General features: G+C 61.9%; 2 protein-coding genes across 2 annotated transcripts; both read left to right on the top strand.

Moving 5' to 3' along the window:
- Positions 1-522: 522 nt before the first annotated feature.
- Positions 523-6,725, top strand: C1QL1 (complement C1q like 1). The gene is made up of 2 exons (XM_074162897.1): positions 523-1,089; positions 6,546-6,725. The coding sequence occupies exons 1-2, from the start codon at positions 523-525 to the stop codon at positions 6,723-6,725; spliced, it is 747 nt and encodes a 248-aa protein (XP_074018998.1).
- A 2,932-nt stretch (positions 6,726-9,657) lies between these two features.
- KIF18B (kinesin family member 18B) lies at positions 9,658-20,553 on the top strand. Its single transcript, XM_074162928.1, has 15 exons — positions 9,658-10,054; positions 12,242-12,399; positions 12,854-12,958; positions 13,208-13,318; positions 14,780-14,977; positions 15,191-15,367; positions 15,716-15,790; positions 15,911-16,017; positions 16,320-16,440; positions 16,668-16,783; positions 17,537-17,751; positions 18,505-19,030; positions 19,804-19,899; positions 20,042-20,133; positions 20,432-20,553. The coding sequence occupies exons 1-15, from the start codon at positions 9,658-9,660 to the stop codon at positions 20,551-20,553; spliced, it is 2,616 nt and encodes an 871-aa protein (XP_074019029.1).
- Positions 20,554-20,999: the final 446 nt, after the last annotated feature.

The following is a 20,999-nucleotide window of genomic DNA, read 5'->3' as shown; positions in this document are numbered from 1 at the left end:
ATGGGGACAGGGCGTGGGCTGGGGGTGGCCACGCGGGGATGATCCACGCGGTGTGGGGGGGGGGGACAGCGGGGACCGGGGGGCGCGGGGTCCCACGGAAGATCCGAGGGTCACGGGTGGGGCCCCGCGGCGGGGACCGGGGGGCGTGGCAAGAGCGGGGAGGGGGCGTGGCCAAGGGGGGCGTGTCCCCCTCCCAGGGCGCTGCGGGGGCGTGTCCCGGGCGAGAGTGGGCGTGGTGATGGGCGTGTCCGTGGAGGGAGTGGGCGTGTCGGGGGCGTGGTCTGAGGGGGAGTGGGCGTGGCCTGGGCGGGCGGGCGCGGGGCGCACCGGAGCCAGCGGAGCGCAGCGGAGCGGAGCGGCCGCCGCCGCCGCCACCCCCGGGCCCCCCCCGCCGCCGCCGCCGCCGCCGCCCTGCTCCCCCCCACCGGCACCATTCCCCCCCCCGGGCGACAACGCGCCCCGGCCGGGCGGCGGCTCAGCCTGGGCCGGAAAACTTTACTGGCGGCCGCGGCGGGGGTGGTGATGGTTCTGGTGCTGGTGGTGCTCATCCCGGTGCTGGTGAGCTCCGCCGGTACCGACGGCCGGTACGAGATGCTGGGGACCTGCCGTATGGTCTGCGAGCCCTATGGCCCCGCCGCCGCCTCCCCACCGCAACCGGACGAACGCGGCCCCCTCCCGCCACCCTCCACCCTGGTGCAAGGTCCCCAAGGCAAACCGGGGCGACCGGGGAAACCGGGACCACCGGGACCACCAGGAGAACCGGGACCGCCGGGACCGGCGGGGGCACGGGGTGAAGTGGGACGACCGGGACCCCCGGGATTGCCAGGACCAGGGGCGACGGGTGCGGTGAGCGCGGCCACCTACAGCACGGTGCCACGCGTTGCCTTCTACGCCGGCCTCAAGAACCCCCACGAGGGCTACGAGGTCCTCAAGTTCGACGACGTGGTCACCAACCTGGGCAACAGCTACGACGCCGCCTCGGGCAAGTTCACCTGCGCCATCCCCGGCACCTATTTCTTCACCTACCACGTCCTCATGCGCGGCGGCGACGGCACCAGCATGTGGGCCGACCTCTGCAAGAACGGTCAGGTAAGGGCTGGCCACCCCGGCTACCAGCCCCACCGCGGGGACAGGAGCTGTCACTGCCCCCCCAAGCACCAGAGAAGGGCGCTGGGTGCTTTCTCAGGGTGCCACATCATTTTCCCAGCCCCAGGGATGCACCCCCAGAGTGCTCCATCCCTCTCCTGGCCCCAGAGAGGAACTCTCAGGGTGCCACATCCTTCTGGTGCCGATGATGAGCTCTGGGATGAGCTTTCCCGGGATGCTCCGTCCTTTCCCCAGCCCCAGGGATACATCCCCAGGGTGACACGTCCTTTTCCCAAGTGGCAATGGTGGGCTCTGGATGTGTCCCTGGAGTGCCACCTCCTTCCCCCAGCTGCAGAGATGCAGCATTGGGATGCCCTGTCCTTCTCCTGGCGCTGGACATGCACCCTTGGGGTGCTCCATCCTTCTCCTCATGGGCTCTGGGTGCACCCTGGGGGTGCCCCATCCTTTTCTCAGCCCCAGAGATGCACCCCCAGGATGCTCTGTCCTTCTCCCAGTGGTGATGATGGGCTCTGGTGCACCCCCGGGGTGCGCCATCCTTTTCCCTTCCCCAGGGAAGTACCCCCAGGATGCTCTGTCCCTCTCGCGATGGCCATTATGAGCTCTAGGTGCATCCCCAGGGTGCCACATCCTTCTCCTGGCCACAGAGATGCACCCCCAGGGTGCTCTGTCCTGCTCCCAGCTCCAGAGATGCATTGTCGGCATGCCCTATCCTTCTCCCAGCCCTGGAGGGGCACCTCCAGGATGCCCCATCCTTCTCCCAGTAGTGATGATGGGCTCCGGGCGCACCCCTGGGATGCCCTGTCCTCCTCCCAGCCCCGAAGATGCACCCCCAGGGAGCCCCATCCTTCTCCCAGTGGCAATGATGGGCTCCAGGTGCACCCCTGGGGTGCCCTGTCCTTCTCCCCTCCCTGGAGATGCTCCCCCAGGTGCCCCATCCCTCTCCCGGCACCGAGGACACACACTGCCACCATACTCACACTGCCCTGATGTGTCCCCAAGGGTCCCCTCAGTCCTTTTCTTGGCCCCGGAGACACGCTCCACTGTGCCTCTGGGGTGCCTTGGGGTGTCCCTGCAGTGTCCCCAGGGTGCGCTGCCCTCCCCGGCCATGCCACTGTCCCCATTGGGGCTCCCTGGAGGGGGACAGGGCTCCTCCGCAGGGGACAGTGTCTGCGGTGGCCCTGGAGGGGGGCAGCGCTTGCCCCTCTTTTGGGGTGCTGCACCCCCAGCCTGGAGCCAGCTCTGCTGATGCTGTATCAGGAGAGACATTCCTGTCCCCAGCCAGGCTGCGTGGGGACATGATGTGGGGGTGGCACCCCAAGGCTGGCTTCATCCTTGCCCCCCAACCCCACTCCAGCATCTCCCCCCCACCCCATCCATCTGAAAATCCTCCTGATGCCGAGACACAGCCTCTCCATCCCTGCGGTTTTCGGGTGATGCCTGAAATGCTGCCCTTTTCCCGTGCAGTGTCCCCCCCCCAACCATGACCAGAGGCACAAGACATGGCTGTGACCCCCGAAATGTCACCCAAGCTCAATTCCCTTGGGTGTCACCGCAGCCGGCATCTTCGCTGGGATTCATCCCGCCCCGCTCCCGCTGCCCATCATTTTCTCCCGGCATCAAGCCCCATAGTGCAGCCCCGTCCTGGGGACGTACAAATTAACCCCAAACTGAGTTTTTGACCCCTAAAAAAGCCAGGGGTGGGGGGGAAGCAGGAGCTCCGGCACGGCCACCCTGCTGCACCCCTGGCTCCAAAAACCTCCGAGCTGGGAGTGCAGTGGGGGCAGGAACCGCTCGGCATGTCTTTCTCCATCCAAACAGTTTAAATTTTCTATTATTGCTTTGGGGTTGTTTTTTTTCTGTTGTGTGTGTGTCCCCGCCCCAAATTTTGGGGGGTCCCGGTGATGCTTGGCACTGCCACCTCTTTCACTCAAGCAGCATCTGTGTAACTCCAGACTAAGCATCCCCCCAAAAAAACCACTTCACCCCCTTTTTCCTCCTCCAAAATATTTTTGGGGACCCCTCCAAAACCTTCCTGCCTCCGCCTGCCCCCCACCGAGCTCTGACCCCCCCCAGCTTGGTGGGGGATCGATGCACCCGGGTGTTACTGGATGAATTTCCAGAAGCTACGGAGCCCCTCGTCGAGAGGAACCGCGCTCGGTCGGGCGCGCGATGCAGCTTAATTAACCGCTTGTTAATTACTAACAAGATATTGCCGCTCCAATGTTTATAAAGAAGCGGCTCGGGAGGCGGGGGAGCGCTTCGGCGGGCTGGCACCGGCGGGAGAGTTTAAAAAAGGTACCCCCAAAATGCCCTAAATAATTAAAAAATGGGGTTAATCAGGGTTTTGTTGCCAAAACCACCCCATCCCTGGCAAGGCTGGGGGGGCCCGGGGGTGCTGGGGGGGGTGGATAAGGGTTGATCCTGGCATCATCCGAGGGAATTATAACTTGGGGGGCCACCTCTGACCCCCCACTTTCCTCTGGGCGCAGCCCATCACCCCTGCGTCGGGGCTGGAGTTAATGAGAGCCAGGGGAGCCCCGGAGCTGGGAGGGAGCTGCTCCTGGTGGTTAATTAGCATTAATTATTCTTATTTGTATTAGCCTGTAGATGAGGCAGCGGGATGGGGGAGATGCTGGCCAGGGGCGGGGGGGAGTTGGAGCCAGGCAGTTTTGGGGTCCCCGTGGTGTGTGGCATGGCAGGGTGTGTGGCTGTGCCATGGCTTGGGGGGGACACAACACTGGGGGGGGTCCCCGTGGGTGGGGGGCCTGGGGATGGGCCCCAAGGGACGCTGTCTGTGGGGACACAGGGACCTGCCAGGGAGTCGTAGGGGGCACCACTGCCATGCCCAGTGGTGTCTGGGTTGGGGCTGCACCTGAGGGTGCTGGGGGGGCACCTGTCACCATGTCTGGGGACCCTAGGGGGGCACATACAGCCATGCTTGGGCGTCCTGGGGTGGGCACCCACCGTCAGGCCCAGGAACCCTGGGGGGCACCCGCTGCTGTGCCTGAGGATCCCGGGGGGGCACCCGCCACTGCACTTGGGCATCCTGGGGGGCACTCACTGCCACACCTCGGGGGTCCTGGGCCGTGGTGGCCGTGGCATGTGGGGTACATGGTGTCCCCGAGGCTCCAGGTGTCACCGCGAGCAGCTCAGCCGCACTGCCCTCCTGTTCCCCTGACTCTCCTCGAGTGCATCCGTCCATGTCGGGGACCACCCCACTGTCCCCAGGGCTGGTGACACCCCCCCAGTGGTGTCACTGGGGTCTGCGACAGCGGCTGCAGCAGACCCAGCACCCGGGGCCACGTCACCCCCATGGTTCCCACCTCCGGGGGCTGTGCCACGGGGAAACTGAGGCATGGAGCAAGATGAGGCCACTGGGGGGGACACACGTGGTGGCAGTCCCCACCTCCTCTGCCACCGCGGTGCTGGGAGCGGCTCAGCCCGGCCCTGGCGCTGCCATTTATCTTCCCTGGTTAGTGCCAAGGGCTGGCGGGCGCGCGGTGACAAGGCGGCTCCCTAACGAGGGAAGACGGATGGCACCGGGCGGCTCTGGCTGCGGCAGGGGTGAGGGGACGATGGCGGCAGAGCACGACGCCAAACAGCTCTTCCTGGTTCTCCTTCCCCCCTTGCTTCTTCCCCACCTCCTCTTCCTCTGCACCACCCTAGTCCAGGCGGCATCCCCCAGAGACTGGGGTGCTGGGACCAACTGAGATTCACTGTGTGTCGCCCCCTGCCCGGGATGGGGACTGTTGTGGTGGTGGGGTAGACAGAGGGTGACTTTTAAGGGGGTGACAGTGTTGGTGACAGCACGAGGGCTACGGCTGCGTGGGTGAGAGCGAGCCTGATGGGACCACCTGCTGGGCCATCAGTAGGTTCCAGAGTTAACAGCCTCTGACCAGTGAGTTATCACACCATCGCGGGCTGCCTATGGACTCGGGGAGACAGCGCTGTGTTTCCTGAGGAGGAGGGGACCCCTGGGACCCTTGTCCTGGGGGACAAGGACAGGAATCCACAGGGACACCCCTCCTCGCCCTGCCGGCTCTGGGACCATGCAGCCGCTCGGCGGTGCCTCCCCGCCCGGCGCAGCCAATTAAGAGCCCATTCTCATCGGTTATAATTAGGAGCATCTTCTCCCTGGTGCATCACTCTTGCATTTCACTTGGGATTTTACCTGCCGGCTTGTCACTGTCACCCAGCGCCGCGCCATCTCCTTGCAAGGCGCCGGCATGGATTTGATTACCCAAAGAATTCGGCAGCGGGTTCCAGGCACGGAGCTCCTTTGCCAGGCGGTTACGGCACCTCCGGTTCTGCCGGCACCTCCCGGCCTCATCCTCTGGCCCTGAGGAAATATTTCTCGGGGGGAGCATCCTGCCCTGCAGTGGGTTGGGATCTGGGGAGCAGCGAGGAATGTTTTGGGGGGATTTGAGCTCAGCCCTCGCCACCCGCTTGTGGTCCCCGAGAAGCTCATGGGGTGTCTGAGAAACTGGAGCTGTGGTCTGCATCCGAATCCGGACTCGGGATCCCGCGTCTGAGCCATGGTCCTAGAACCAAGTCAGGGTCCCGTGTTGGAGCTGTGACCCCACATCCAGATCTGGAGCCATGGTTCCACATCTGAGCCATGGTCCTGCGTCTGTATCCAGAGCTGGGGTCCTGCGTCTGTATCCAGAGCTGGGGTCCTGTGTCTGAGCCATGGTCCCACCTCCAAATCCAGAGTTGGGATCCTGTATCTGAGACGTGGTCCTGCATTTGAACCGAGTCAAGGTCCGGGTCCACGTGGTCCCGTGTCCTAATCCAGAGATGAAGTCCCATGTCTGAGCCGTGATCCTGCACCCAAATCCAGACTTGGGGTCCAATGTTGGAGCTGTGACCCCACATCCAGGTCTGGAGATGGGGTCCTGTGTCTGAGCTGTGGTCCTATGTCTGAATCCAGAGTCGGGGTCCTGTGTCCAAGCCATAGTCCTGCATCCGAACCCGGAGTTGGGGTCCCGTGTCTGAGCTGTGGTCGTGCATCTGAATCCACAGCTGGGGTTCCATGCCTGAGACGTCCTGCATCTAAATCCAGATGTCCCATGTGGGGTCCCATGTCATAGTCCCACATCCGAACCCAGAACCATGGTCCCACATCCGAGCCACGGTCCCACATCCGAACCCGGAACCACGGTCCCACATCTGAGCCATGGTCCCACATCCAAACCCAGAACCACGGTCCCACATCCGAGCTGGGGTCCCACGTCCGAGCCTGCCAGAGAGGCTCTGGGCGATGCTGGGAGAAGCCACCTCCATCCTGGGACTCATTCACCCACGGGTGGGGATCCCCACTCCACCCCGGAGCTGGGGGGTGGTCTCCCTGGCTGGGGGTGAGCCGGGACCTCGGGTGTCCCCCGGGATGGGAGGGCTGGGCTGTCCCCTGAGGTGGGTAACGCGGTGTCCCCTGCCAGGTGCGGGCCAGCGCCATCGCGCAGGACGCCGACCAGAACTACGACTACGCCAGCAACAGCGTCATCCTGCACCTGGACGCGGGGGACGAGGTCTTCATCAAGCTGGACGGGGGCAAGGCCCACGGCGGCAACAACAACAAGTACAGCACCTTCTCCGGCTTCATCATCTACTCGGACTGAGCCTGGACCCACGGCATCGCCCCACCGCCCTCCAGCCCCACGGCATCCCCCTGCTGCCGTCCAGCCCCATGGCGTCTCCCCACAGCATCCTCTAATGACCGTTGAGCCCCATGGCATCCCCCTGCTGCCGTCCAGCCCCACGGCGTCTCCCCACAGCATCCCCCAACGACTGCCCAGCCCCACAGCATCCAGCTGCTGCCGTCCAGCCCCACGGCATCTCCCCACAGTGTCCCCCACTGACTATTGAGCCCCACAGCATCCCTGTGCTGCCATTCAGCCCCATGGCGTCTCCCCACAGCATCCCCCACAGCCACCCAGCCCCACGGCGTCTCCCCATAGTATCTCCCAATGACCACGCAGCCCCACAGCATCCCCCTGTAGCTGACCAGCCCCACGTCTTCTCCCCACAGTATTCCCCAATGACTGCCCAGCCCCACAGCATCCCTCTGCTGTGGTTCGCCTTCCTGCTGCCGTCCAGCCCCACAGAGTCCCCCAAGGACCATCCAGCCCCACAGCATCTCCCTGTTGCCATCCAGCCCCATGGCAACCCCCAAGGACCATCCAGCCCCACAGCATCCCCCTGTTGCCATCCAGCCCCATGGCAACCCCCAAGGACCATCCAACCCCACAGCATCCCCACACTGCTCTCCAGCCCTATAACCTTTCCCTTCTACTGTCCAGCCCCATGGCATCCCCCCAGCAGTGGTCCAGGCCATCTATGGGGCTCCAAACCCCCCTCTTTTCCTATTCGCTCACCCCACAGCTGCTAATTTGGGGCTGGGGGGGGGCGCAGGGGGCCCCACTGCACCCCCATCCCCTGGCTGCTCCCCCCGCTTGGACCCACGGCCCCCTGCTGCCTCCCCACGCCCGGGGCGATGCCGGGGGTCCCCGTGGGTGTGTATATATGTACAGGACGCGCAGATGTCTCTATACGGGTGCCCCCCACATCCCGCCCCATCCCGGGGGGCTGTGCTGGGGCGGGGGGGGGGGAGCCGCCCTTGCTGCCCGACCCCGGAGCGACTCCATGGTAAAGCAGAGCTGTGACCTCTCCCCGTCTGCTGTCTGTGTCCCCCGCCCCGGGGACAGGGTCCTCCTGCCACCACCACCCCCAGGTCGACCCTACTTGGCTTCCTGAACCGAGGGGGTGCCATGAGGGGCTCCTGTCCCCAGGAGCTGGTGTCACCTCTGCCAACTCCAGTGAGGACGCTGGCAGTGCCACCACCACCATCTCCCTGTCCCCAGCGCCCCGGTGGCCCCATGGAAAGATGTCCCCTCAGGGACGTGGCGTCCCCACTACAAGGCACGGGGGACACAGAGGCCAGGCAGAGCCATGGCGACCCTCTGGCATGCGTGCCCGTCACCACTGCCTCGGCGTGGACAGGACATGGCCCAATTAGAGGTGACAGCGGGTGCCTGGGGCCACCGGCCGCCTGCTGAGCAGCTGCGGCGGGGTCAGAGGACAGGAGCCATTGGGGATGCGGGGGTGGCCCTGGGGACAGGCACAGGGGTGGGCATTTATCCTCAGACCCCAGCGGGTCCCTAGTGCTCGTTTCTCAGTGCTAATTAATGGGGAACGAGGCGGCAGCAGGGCAGTGGGGGCTCATTAGGGCCGGGGCGGAGCTGTGAGGAGAAAGCCGCCATTAAGGCCTGGCGTGGCTGCAGCCACCCACCCCGGCTGGCACCAAGGGGGACGCTGGGTGGGCCCCTCAGGCTCCCCACCGGGCCTCGGCTGGCCTCTCTCCGCCAGACAGCGCTCGGGCCACGGCGGCCAGCCCGGGGCACGGCGGGACTACAACTCCCGTGGGGCACCGCGCGGAGCGGGCGGGGCACGCGGAGCGGGGGAACCAATGGGAGCGGGCGGCTTGGTGAGCGGCCAATCAGGAAGGGGGGCGTGGCCGGGCGGACCGTTTGAAAGCGGTTGGAGCGACGGGTGAGGGGCGTCGAGGGCGGTGGGGAAATATCGATATGGGGGGGGGGGAAAAACGGGGTCCCGGGGGGGGATGCGGGGGCTCGGAGGGATGGGGAGGGTCTATAGGGGCTGGGGGAGCGGTTCAGTGTTCGGGAGGAGGCGGTGTGGGGACACCGGGGCGACAGGAAGGGCCTTGGGCGTGGCGGAATGGGGCCCGGCGGGGCTGGAGGGGAGGTGTGGCTGGCGGGGGAGGGGCTATAGGGGCCTAGAGGGGGGGTTGGAGCCGTGGGGAGGGGGCTACGGGGGCCTGGAGGGGGGGTTGGAGCCGTGGGGAGGGGGCTACGGGGGTCTGGAGGGGGGGTTGGAGCCGTGGGGAGGGGGCTACGGGGGTCTGGAGGGGGGCCTGTGGCCGTGGGGAGGGGGCTACGGGGGTCTGGAGGGGCGCCTGTGGCCGTGGGGAGGGGGCTACGGGGGTCTGGAGGGGCGCCTGTGGCCGTGGGGAGGGGGCTACGGGGCCTGGAGGGGGCCTGTGGCCGTGGGGAGGGGGCTACGGGGGCCTGGAGTGGGGGTTGGAGCCGTGGGGAGGGGGCTACGGGGGCCTGGAGGAGGGCTGTAGCCGTGGGGAGGGGGCTACGGGGGCCTGGAGGGGGGCCTGTGGCCGTGGGGAGGGGGCTACGGGGGCCTGGCTGGGGGTGTTGCTGGGGGGGGCTGTAGAAGCCTGGAGAGGGTGTGTGGCTGGGGAAGGGGGGGAGGCATAGGGGCCTGGAGGGGAGGGGGTTTGGCTGGGGGGGGCCTGAGGGGGTGGGGGGGGCAGGGCTGTGGGAGGGGCTGTTAGGGTCCAAAGGGGACGTAGGGTCGTTGGGGAGGCTGTGGGAGCTCAAAAGGGGTGTGGGGCTGTGGGGGGGGGTGTCATAAGGGTGACTCTAGGGTCATCGGTGGGGGTTAGGGCAGGGTGGGGGGGTGAGGCCTTGCCCAGCTTTGGGCTCCCCTTCAGCTGACCCGTATCCCCCCCACGCAGAGTGCATGAGACCCTTGGGATGTTGGAGCCCAGAGCTGTGTCCTGCAGCCAGTACCATGTCCCCGCCTCAGCTTCCTGCTGTCCCCATGGGGCTGGGCCCCCCGCCTGAGGAGGGCACCGTGACCGTGGTGGTACGGGTGCGACCCTCCCTGCCAAGCGATCGAGAGCGGGCTGCCCACCCCGTCCTGCGCGTTGTCGACCAGCACATCCTCATCTTTGACCCCGAGGAGGCCGGCGGTCCCTCGGGCAGCGTGCCACCCCGCCGCGGGCCCAAGCATCAGGGCAAGGACCTGAAGTTCATCTTCGACCGGGTTTTTGAGGAGAAGGCCACGCAGGAGGAGGTGTTCCAGCACACCACCCACGAGGTGTTGGACAGTGTCCTCAATGGCTACAACTGCTCCGGTAAGACCCAGAAAAGGGCCTTTGATCCTTGCAGGGGCACCTGCCCCATCCCTCCTGAGTTGGGTGGGCTCAGCGGAGCCGTGGTTTTATTTTGAAAGCCCTCGAGCAGTTGAGGAGAAGGGGGGACAGAACAGCAACGCAAAAAGATACAGCCTTAAGCTTGTCGGTGGCACCAAGCTGGGGCAGTTGCAAGAGTGGTCAGGACAGGGATGATCCCGACATGGAAATGTCGTCTAATCTCAGCAGGTAAATGAGGGGAAACTAAACATGAAGCGTTCTTATAGAATCACAGAATGGTTTGGGTTGGAAGGGACCTTAAAGCCCCCCCAGTGCCACCCCCTGCTCTGGGCAGGGACACCTCCCACCAGACCAGGTTGCTCCAAGCCCCCTCCAACCTGGCCTTGAACCCCTCCAGGGATGGGGCAGCCACAGCTTCTCTGGGAATCACAGGGAGGGACCTGGGGGTCCCGGTAGACAAGGAGCTCAGTGGGAGCCAGCAGTGCCACGGCAGCAGCGAAGGCAAAGTCTTGGGCTGCATCTGCAGTGACATTTCTAGCTGAGGTAGGTCATCCTACCCAGTGCTTGTCAGGCTGCACTTGGGGTGCTGTTTCCAACTTTAGCCTCCCCAACTCCAGAAGGATGCAGGCAGAGCGGAGAGGGTCCAATGGAGGCTGGAGAACCTGCCCGAGGAGGAAAGACCAGAGCAGTTGGGGCTCTTCTCCCTGGAGAAGAGAAGGTTCAGGGGAGACCTCAGCAGTTTTTGAGTACTTCAAGGGTAGCTACAGAGAGGATGGAGTTTCTGTCATCACAAGCAGGTGACAAGGGGCAACGGGTACATGCTGCACTGCGAGAGGTTTCATTTCAACAGAAGAAAGACACTTTTTATGGTGAGAACGTTCACTGGAACAACCTCCCCAGGGGCGTAGCAGAGTCTTAACAGCTGGAGGTGTTCAAAACCCTACTGGACAGGGTGTGAGAGAATCTCATCCAGCTTTCCTTTCCCGCAAAAGCTGGGACCAGGTGATCTCTTCAGGTCCCTCCCAGCCCGGGCTGTTCTGTGGTTCTGCGGTACTGGGAGATGCAGTGGTGCTTGGCACACTTGGAGATGTAATGAAGAGGATGAAGGTGGGCGCTGGGGTAGAAAATTAGTCTGGGCAGGTGCTTTCCAGGCATTTTGAGGGATGAGAATCACTCGCTCTCCTGGGGTGGGGAGGATGGGAAGAAATCAGTTGGATCCACGGCACAAAGAGCACCTTGGTTTCTCCATCCCTTCCCAGCCCAAAGCGCCGCGACGGGCAGGGCTTCGGGAGGGCGCTGAGTTTCAGAGCAGGATCTGGGGTGGTGCAGACCCATCTCAGGGTGCTTTGGGGGCTGTCGTGCCCCTCGCACGTGTCTCCCAGGCTGGCAGCACCGTAAAGCCGGGCCTGGAAAGCTCGGTGTCGGGTCTGAAAGCTCCTCGTGCTGTTCGCAGGCTGTCAACCGACGAGCGGCTTAACGAGCACATCACTTGTGCCAGGCAGGCAGAGAGCGGGAGACGACCGCTCTCCTGTCTAATCACGCGCCGGGCCGGGCACTGGGACCGCAGGATGCTATTCCTGGCTCTCCAGCGTGCTCCGCGAGCGGCTGAAGGCTGCCTCTGTCACCGTGCCCACCTGGCAGGCACATCTCGTGTCTCTATCTGCATAAAATAACGCCAGGATCCTTAAATGAGGGAGTCGCGAAGCACCGAGTGCTGCTAATGGGGAGAAGGGCTGAGGCTCTCTTGATGAACGTGTCCCGCTCTGATGGTGATGCTTCAAAGAGGGTGTTGAAAGATGGGGGGGAGGGAATGAGATGAATGACAAGGTTTGGAAGAAGAAACACCTTCTGGTGAGAGATGGGGGAACGGGACGGCTCAGCTTGTTAAAGGGAAGGTTCAGGGGTGACTGGAGCATCTAAGCAGGCGATGGTTTGGGGACTGGCTCTGTCTCTGTCTGCTAAATTAGAGAGGCTGAAACAAGGGAAAGAAATTGCACTAACGGTTAGTTCAGCCAGCATGGAGGGTAATTAGATTTGCCTTGTCTCCGCAAAGCCTGCGAGCGACCCCCGCGCAGGGGTTGCTGCGGGAAACTCTCCTCTCTGGCAAGGAGCGGACATTATGCCGTTAATTAACCATCGTTTCCACCGTCCACCCTTTTCTCTCCCCAGTGTTTGCCTACGGCGCAACTGGAGCAGGAAAAACCTACACCATGCTGGGCTCAGAGAAAAACCCCGGCATCATGTACCTCACCATGGTGGAGCTCTACAAGAGGATCGAGGCCAGGAAGGAGGAGAAGAGCTGCGAGGTGCTGGTCTCCTACCAGGAGGTACAGTGTCACCGAGCCGTGTCCCCTCCTGCCACCAGGTCACTGTTGCTATGATTTGGGGTTGATCCGGACCCCTTAGTGCCACGCTCGGGGTACCCAGCTGTGCCCGGTGTCCCCAGGGCAGCCCTAGAGCCCAGCTGGAAAAAGGCTCACCCACCCAGTTTGGTGAACTGGTGCTGCTGGTTTCTCCCATCTGGAGTGGGAGAATTTTCTCTTCCTTGCCGTGGTCCGCGTAGGGATGAAGGCTTCCTGGCTGAAAGAGCTTCAGTGGTGCCAGTAAAGCCCTCCCGAGCTGTCCTCTGCATTTAGAGCACCTCCAGCTGCTCTCGAGGTCCTGGAGGTGGTTTTGGGGGGGAGGGACACCAGGTTGTGTGTGACCCTAGGGTACAAAGCTCCTCTCTCTGCTCGCTACTGGGACCCAAACCTCAGCCTTACATCGAATTCCCTGTTCCAGGTGTACAATGAACAGATTCACGACCTGCTGGAGCCCAAGGGCCCTCTGGCCATCCGGGAGGATCCCGAGAAAGGAGTCGTGGTTCAGGGTCTCTCCTTCCACCAGGTGGGTATAAAAATGGGCACAAGGTCTGGGCAACACTGTGCGTACACCAGTTCTGAGAGCGAGTGTCCTGGGGACACAGGGGGGGTCTGAAGATACAGAGGTGCCGTTTGCACAGCCTTGGCTGGCAGCAAACATGACCCCAAGCTGGAACAAGCCCCGCAGAGCCGGGGGATGCCTGAGCCCGTGGCTGCTCGGTGTCTCCAGTGGTCAGGGTGTGCTGATACCTCCCCTCTGCCCCTTCTCTCCCAGCCCACCTCGGCAGAGCAGCTCCTGCAGATGTTGGCCAACGGCAACAAAAACCGGACACAGCATCCCACTGATGCCAATGCCACCTCCTCCCGCTCACATGCCATCTTCCAGGTGAGGGCTAGTGGTTGCCGTATCGCTTGGGATCTGTGCCAAAAAAGGGGCTAGGGAGCAAGCCCCTGCCAGGACCGGCATCGTGGGGTTCCTGCAGCTGCTCCTGGTGTGCCATGGGGAAGATCGGAGCGGTCGTGGCTCTGAAAAAAGAGGTATGGGGCTGGGCAGGCCACTAGCCAGTGCTGCAAAAGGACAGCGGGTACTGGTCGTGCTGGTGCCCACGTCTCCCGGACAGCCCCATTCTCCCAGTTTGATGTTGTGTCTCTCAAGGGCTGAAATTTCACTTTGTGCTTTTGACTCTTTTCAACTTAGCGTGCGGTAGTTGGATCTAAAACCTGACCCGGAGCAAAGGGGGGGCCAGTTATTGCTGGCTCCTGTGTGTTCTTTCCCCCAGGTACCACGGGCAGGCTGTCAGCGTCATCTCCCCCTCGGCATTGAGCCAGGAATTACACTCCCCTTGGGGAATCTGTAAATTTGCCCTTGGGTTTCTTGGTGTTCTCCTGCACAAACCTGCCCATTGATTTCAATTCCAGCCAGGCCCTTCCCTGAATTAGCAGGGCCATCACGGCCGCGTGGGGAGACGGAGGGCTCCGACTGTAATTTCAGTCTGAACCTGGTGCTTTGCCTGTTGCTGCTCGCAGGGGGGAAGTCCAGGTGTCTGGATCCTTTCCCAGCCGGCTTCCCAGCTGGGCCCGTCGGTGGGTGCTGGATTCCTGCCTGCCGCGAATCCATTAGCTGTGCTGGAAACGTGCCCTTCCCGCTGCCGGCTCTGCCTCCCGGCAGGCGAGCTGCAGTCTGGTGAGGATGCAGGACCAGTTACTGGCCTCTGTGGCACCTCCAGTCTATGCAGGAGTTGCTCCTGGGAGGCCGAGGGTGTCATAGGATGGTGGGGGAAGCGTTTGCTTCTCCTGGGAGATCTTTAGGGATGCAGAAGGGGAAGTTAGGAAGTGATGCTGCCAGGTGAGTCTCGGTGGTTGTGTCCCTCCAGCTGGGAACTGGGCTTGGCACAGGGAGCCCTGGCTGGGTGCCTCCCTGGGGGCACTGCGAGATCGTGTCTGGGGGCTTGCAGCCCCAGTTGCCGTCTGAGTTTGCTGGCAAAATCCACAGTCGGGGCTGGGGCTGCCACGTAGGTGAGCATTTCCAGAGGCTCTGGGTTGGCATGTGGCCCTTCAGGGATCCCACCAGCTGTACCCTCTTGCTCAGCAGGCGTAGGAGATGCTGATTACTTTCCGTAGCTCTCTCACTTGCAAGATCCCTTCCATGGCTTTGCTACTCTTGTCATTACCAAGTTTTTGGCTTGTCTTCTCTGTTGGACTCCTCTCTCTCCCCTCTGCTCCATCTCGCAGCCCGTGTGATCCTCTTCGCCATCCTTTTATAAACATTAAAACTGGTGATGCTGGCTCCAACCAGTGACCCCTGTGCCTTGTTGAGCTGCAGCCTCACCGCTCTCTGTCCTTGCAGATCTACGTGAAGCAGCAGGACCGCGTTGGTGGCCTTGCTCGGGATCTGCAAGTGGCCAAGATGAGCTTGGTTGACCTGGCAGGCTCGGAGCGAGCCTCAGTCACCAATGCCAAGGGCGAGCGGCTCCGGGAGGGTGCCAACATCAACCGCTCACTGCTGGCCCTCATCAACGTCATCAATGCGCTGGCTGATGCCAAGGTAACGCTGTTGGCACAACCCTGCCAGGCTCTGGCTCTCCGGGGAGGGTGTATGTGAGGGGTGACCTCAAGTGATGGTCTGGCTGGTGCAGTGAGGACAGCAGCCTCCGAGAGGTGCCGTGGGATGAACGTGGCCCATCCCCTTGGGACACGGGATTTGGAGCTGAGCGCCCAAAGGCCAAAAGCTGAGCAGACCCTTGATTTCTTGGTACAGAGCAAGAAAACCCACATCCCGTACCGGGACAGCAAGCTCACGCGCTTGCTGAAGGACTCCATTGGCGGCAACTGCCGCACCATTATGATCGCTGCGGTGAGTCCCTGCGCGCTGGCCTACGAGGACACCTACAACACCCTCAAATACGCCAGCCGGGCCAAGGAGATCAAGCTGTCGGTGAGGACCTGGCGTTGCGATGATCTGCCCTGTGTCTGGGAGCTGCTGGGGACGGGTGGGAAGCAGCCTGATGTGTGGTGGGGGGGTACGTTAGTGAGTGCCTCCCTTCCCCAGCTTGAGTTTTCCAGTTCTGGGTGTGCCGTTCCAGGCAGAAAGCAGTTGAAGTTGCAGACACCGTGTGCCTGGTTTTCTTCTAAAGCTCCTCAGCCTAGAGCCCAAAAAGGCTCGTGACTGGGACAGTGGGTCCCCGAGGGGATCACGTCCTCTGGAGGACATCTCCAGTGTCAGGAGAGGGGCCCACGCCACCCCAGTGCTTCTTTAACCTCTCCCTTGTCCCTGTCTCTGCAGCTGAAGAGCAACGTGCTCAGCTTTGACTGCCACAGCAGCAAATACGCCGTGATGTGTGAGCAGCTGAAAGCAGAGGTGAGACCCTGGCAGGGAGGGCAGGGCTCTGTCTTTAGCTGTGGTTTGCTTGGGACACAGACCTCTGAGCTTCCTGGGGGTGGTGAAACCATCTAAGCCACAGCTGATTCCTCCCTGCAGGTGGCAGATCTGCGGGCAAAGCTCCGTGCCTATGAGGACGCTGCCCAGCCAGCAGAGAACCAGGCGCCGGTGGCTGCCCTCAGCTCCAGCCCGGTGGAGCTGCCCAGGTGAGTCTGTTGGGGACAGAGCTCAGTGTGACCTCCTGGTGTCCCCCGTATCAAGGTGCCTGTGGGGTTTTAGTGACACTTGGAGCTTAGGTGTCCATCAGAAAGTGGATGAGCTTCTCTGCTGGTGTGCGCCATCATCTTGACTGCGGTTGGGTGTAGTTAGAACCTGAGGGACCACAGCGTGCGAGCACCCAGGGAAGCTGGGTTCCAAAGGCCAAATCTTCTGTTTGATCCATCCCAAAACTTCTTACGCAAAATGAGGATCTTCTCTGGCTCAGTGGCTTCTTCTCTGGCTTCTGTAGGTTGGAGGAAGCTGTCCTGAAGCCATGCTTGGCCCTGGATGAGCAGATGGAGTGTGATGGAGAGCAGCAGAAGCTGGAAGATGGGTGGCCTGTTTGGCTGCAGCTGGAGTCGCTGGAGGAGGTGATAGAAGGGATGGGCAGCACTGGAGGGCTCGTCATGAGGAGCAGGGGCCTCAGATACCCCCACTGGGGTACACTGGGCATGCTGGGAGGGGACAGGATCTCGGCCTGGAGTCCTGGCTCAGCGTGTGCTAGAGAAACACCTTCACTTATCAGCCGGTGGGGAGTTTGGGGACCAAACTTAGCTCAAATAAGGGCTAATCCTGGGCTTTTGGGTGATTGCTCCAGGCTCCAGAGGAAATACCTTCCAGCAGCCCCAAAGCAACCCACCAGACAGATGTCCAGCTGGAACCGAAGACACCAAGCTGCCTTCTACAGGGGTTATCCGGCAGCCAGACAGAGAAGTGAGTGCTCTCCTGCCATCCCTATGTGCCACTTCATCTTGTTTGTCTACGGAGGATGGGTTGTCCACCCTCCTGTGTTGTGTGTAACCCATCCTAGGGTACAGATGGTCTAGATGGAGGTGGGACCAGGTCTTGGTCTGCAGATGACTGCCTGCCCTGTAAAATAAGGGATTTGGCTCTTGGGGATGTAATCCCATGGGATAATCTCTCCTGGAAATGCCAGTGATGAAGGTTTCCAGGCACAGCAACTGTGTGAGCCTTAAGTGCACGTTGTTAGTCCTGAAATTACCTCCGCAAAGTCTTTCCTCCTGCCTCAGCTCCCCCACGTCCTGCCCTGGCAGGGCTCCCATGGCACCATCTGCTGATGTCTCTGCCCCGAGCATCTTGGCAAAATGAACCTCTTTAGAAAGATCTCTGGAGGGAGACTGGCCTTGATGTGCGCCTGGATCTCGCTCTGCCTCCAGCTGAGCTAACGAGCGTCTGAGACCCGGCAAAAGGTCTGCGGAAGCCGTTTGGTCCCTTGGAACCCACAGGCGAACACAAAACTCACAGCTCGGGCTCTCCAGTGAGGGTCTCCATTTACAGCTTGAGTATCTCACAGCTTCAAAGTTTGCCTTTCTTCCCTCCAAAACTCTGCGAATAGGCTCTACCCCGCCCAAGGAGGTGTCCCAGGTGGTGCTGAGCCTCTGGTACTGGTGACACTGGCTCAAGCTCACCTTCTAACCGGTTCTTGGCTCTGTCTCTCCATCCCAGGCTTGTGGCCGCTATCATGAGTGTTGCCCGAAAGCAATATTCCCTCCTGAAGGCTGCCAACCTCCTAACTCCTGACATGGTCTCAGAATTTGAGGAACTGGAGCGCCTGGTCCATCAGGAGACTGGCAGAAGACTGGAACAAGCCACATCTCCCAACAGACCCTCAGAGGTCGGCGGGGCCACCCCAGCCCAGAACCCGCAGCGGGGCTCTGACGGTGAGGGTTTGGGGTTGGGACAGTGGGGACTGTCCCCTCTCCTTTGTCTCAGGGTGCACTGGAGGAGCTGGGGGGGTGTGTGTGGGAGCAGCTCCCAGCCGTGGGTGCGGGGCAGAGAGATGAGTTTCTCCTGACGTGGTGCCCGGCGGGTTCTGCCAAGGCTTCGCAGAGCGACTGGGGCCAGCCAGCATCTCCGGCAGCCCCGGGCACGGCAGGAGCCGCTGCGCAGCCCTTGTCCCCGGGGAGCTCAGCGTGTTTGTGCAAGTCAGCTTAAACGTGAGCGATATTTCTGCTCCAGGAGACCAAAGCAGCAGTTCTGATCCTATTTTTATTTTTTTTTCCCCATCTTATTTATTCCTCTGTGGAACATTTGCCCAAGTCAGCCCGGCTGCAGCATTTGACCAGCGCTGAGCTCTTCCTCCTCATCCTCAGGGCCAATACACCAACCCCAGAGCGAAGCCGTGGGCTCTGCAGAGCCTGCTTCCAGGCACGGACCAGGCCCTGCCACGGGGCGCTCGCTTTGGGACCGGTCCGGTGCCTTTAGGGGTGGCAAGACACAGGGTGATTTGTGCTGGCTCTTTTCCTCTGGATTTAACAGGGTTTGATGGAAACACCCGCTGGCGAATGGCTGCTGTAGGGTTCGCTGGGCAGATGGGCTGTGACGGGGGGCAGAGGGGGACGCCCCTTGGGTTTGGGGGTGCCTGGGGATGGCAGACAGAGGGAGGTGACTCTGTTTCTTCTCCGCTCCTTCAGCAGCGGCGTCTGTCGCCACGAGCGCTGCCCTGCAATGCTCGCAGCAGCTCACTCCGCTCTCCAGCTCCACGCCGACAGCTCCCAGCCCAGCTAGGAAGAGGAGGAGGTCTGAAATGAAGAACGCTTCCCAGTCGGCAACTCCCCGCAGCCTCAAAACGCAAATCAAACGCCCGCGTAGAGATGGGAGAGAAGCAGAGACTCCCCAGGAGCCGCAGAGCCCAGGCAGCCCCTGTCTCAAAGCAGTGGCCCAGGCAGCCCTTGTCTCACCGCTGCCATCATCTTGCACCTCCAAAATCTGCCCGCTGACGGTCACCAAAGGCCGTTTGCCCCTGGCCATGTTGGTTGCCCAGAACTGCTGCTCCCTTCCTGCCGCCCCCGTCCACAACCTGAACGTGACTTTCGAGATCTGCGCTGATGATGGCTCCCCTGGTCCGGCCAAACCTGTTCCCTTCAGCCCGCCCGAATTCCCCATCTGGGACAACATCCAGAGCCACCTCAACAAGCCTGACGGCCCCGTTGTGCCTAAGTAAGTGCTGCCCTGGATGGGGGGTACCCACGGTTTGGGGGATCCCCCCCTTCCATGATGGGGAAATCCTTTGTGGGTCGCTGCAACCCGGCCCAGAGGGGAGACTGGGCCTGCAGCCGGGCAGGCAGTGGGCTGAGCTGGGGTGTGAATCGCTTTTCGCTTGCAAAGATAGATTTTTCTTGGAATGCTTTTTATTTCTCCCTTTTCCCTTTGGACACGGAGGAGCATCCTCCAGACGGCCCCTGGAGCCCAAGCTGCTGGTGGGGAGGCAGGTGGGGCATCGCCTCCCCTCCCAGACGGGCTGGGGCGAGGGGGGGTGGGTGTGTGTGTGTGTGGGGGGGTGTGTGTGTGTGTGTGTTTGTTGGGGTTTTTTTGTTTTGTTATTGCTGGTGCTTCAAAGAGGTTTTTACGGGGCTGTGTGAATGTGTGTGACCATCCAAAACCAGTTACTAAAACTGGTAGTGCAGGACACCCTTAGGTCTCCCTGTCTCCTCCTGTAGCTCTAGGAAACGGTCCCCATAGAAGGTAACTGGGGAAACTGAGGCACAGGGTAACGGCCTGGCCTTAGGGACCAGCAATACCTGGGCACTGCCACCTCCTGCATGGATCTTCTGAGGGTTTATCCCTGTTTGAGTCATTTTCCCCAACAAAACCAGGCAGGTTCCTTTAGCTTGGTTCCCTGCAAGTGGATGGTGTTGGCCCAGTGGCCTCCCAACCCTGTCAGAGCGGGATGGTCGGGGTCTGGCTCTGGCACTAACCCTCTTTTCCTGCAGAGCCTGTGTCTCCGTGTTGCCCACGAAGAGTTCCTCCATCCCAAAGCCCTCCTCGGTCTCCAAAGCATCTGCGCAGAAGCGGAAGCGAGCGGAGAGGTGAGACGGCAGCACGGCCTGGCAGCTCCTGCCTCTGCCTCCTCTGGGGCTGGAGCCACTAGCCGTCGCCTGCGACACCTGGGGACGATGGGGGACCTCTGCCCTGAGCCTCAAGAGTTTAAAATGGCCTTTTCTTTCTCAGAACAACTTCCCGCTCCCTGGGAGAGCTCCAGAGCCGCATCCCCCATGCCCCCAGCAGCAGCAAGAGATGTGCGCCGCCTTCCAGCATCCCAGGTGAGCACCTGCAGCCACCCGCTGCCTTGCCAGCCCCGTTCCAGTTCAGCGCGGGGGGAAAATACCTGGAATTGAGCGTTTGGTGCTGTTTGGTGTTTGCAGCTTCCTGGCTGCAGCCGCCGTCTCGGGGAAGGGCAGTGGGTGCTTGGAGGCGGGGGGGAGGAAGGAGGTGGCAGCACCTGGATCTCTGTCAGGAGGGGACCTGGGTTTGCTGCTTTTACCCAGGAGCTGCCTCATCTCATCTGCTTCTCTCCTTCTCTCCTTTTTTTTTTTTTTTTTTTTTTTTTTTTTCTTCCAGCCTCGGAACGTCCTTTGGGCACTCTCACCCGGAAAGGCAGCCAGAGGACCACCACAACGCTTGCAGCCGTTCGCAGGGCCCCCCTTGCTCCCACCCCCCAGCCAAGGAAGCTCTTATGCTGATGGCTCCACCATCCTCCGTCCCTCCCCCTGTTTGCACCCAGTTGCTAAAACTTCTCCCATCCTTCCTGCAGCCCCACAACGCTTCTGCCCCTAAAGTCACCCCCAGCTGCCTCCTCTCCTGGTTGTGTCCCCCATTGCCTGTTACTGTCCCCCCCTCGCTTCGATGCAGCCCCGTGTATTTTTGCAGCAGATGGATTATTGCTGTTCCCTCTCAGCCCCTCTCTCATCCGCGCCGGGGTGTCGAGTGCTAACAGATGGGTGATGCTAAGAAATAACACGCGCTTTTAATAAATCTTTTCGTTTCAAACCAAAGGGGCGAGGGGAGACGTGCGCCTGTTTCTTCTCGCCTCCCCCTCGCCTGGGGAGCGGCTCCCGTCTGAGCGGGCCTGGAAAAGGCTCTTACTCCTGGGGGTGGGCTCCATGGGGGCTTCCCCTCTTCACCCCAC

The sequence above is a fragment of the Numenius arquata genome, chromosome 23 (assembly GCF_964106895.1).
Source record: "Numenius arquata chromosome 23, bNumArq3.hap1.1, whole genome shotgun sequence".
NCBI lineage: Eukaryota > Metazoa > Chordata > Aves > Charadriiformes > Scolopacidae > Numenius > Numenius arquata.
Note: the sequence above shows the minus strand (reverse complement) of the source record. Positions and strands in the feature narration are given on the sequence as shown.

Coding starts and splice junctions, on each gene's coding strand:
- C1QL1 (XM_074162897.1), top strand. CDS start 523: ATGGTTCTGGTGCTGGTGGTGCTCATCCCGGTGCTGGTGAGCTCCGCC. Junction 1,090..6,545: donor ACCTCTGCAAGAACGGTCAG/GTAAGGGCTGGC, acceptor GTCCCCTGCCAG/GTGCGGGCCAGCGCCATCGC.
- KIF18B (XM_074162928.1), top strand. CDS start 9,658: ATGAGACCCTTGGGATGTTGGAGCCCAGAGCTGTGTCCTGCAGCCAGT. Junction 13,319..14,779: donor GCTCACATGCCATCTTCCAG/GTGAGGGCTAGT, acceptor CTGTCCTTGCAG/ATCTACGTGAAGCAGCAGGA. Junction 16,784..17,536: donor TCCGGCAGCCAGACAGAGAA/GTGAGTGCTCTC, acceptor TCTCCATCCCAG/GCTTGTGGCCGCTATCATGA.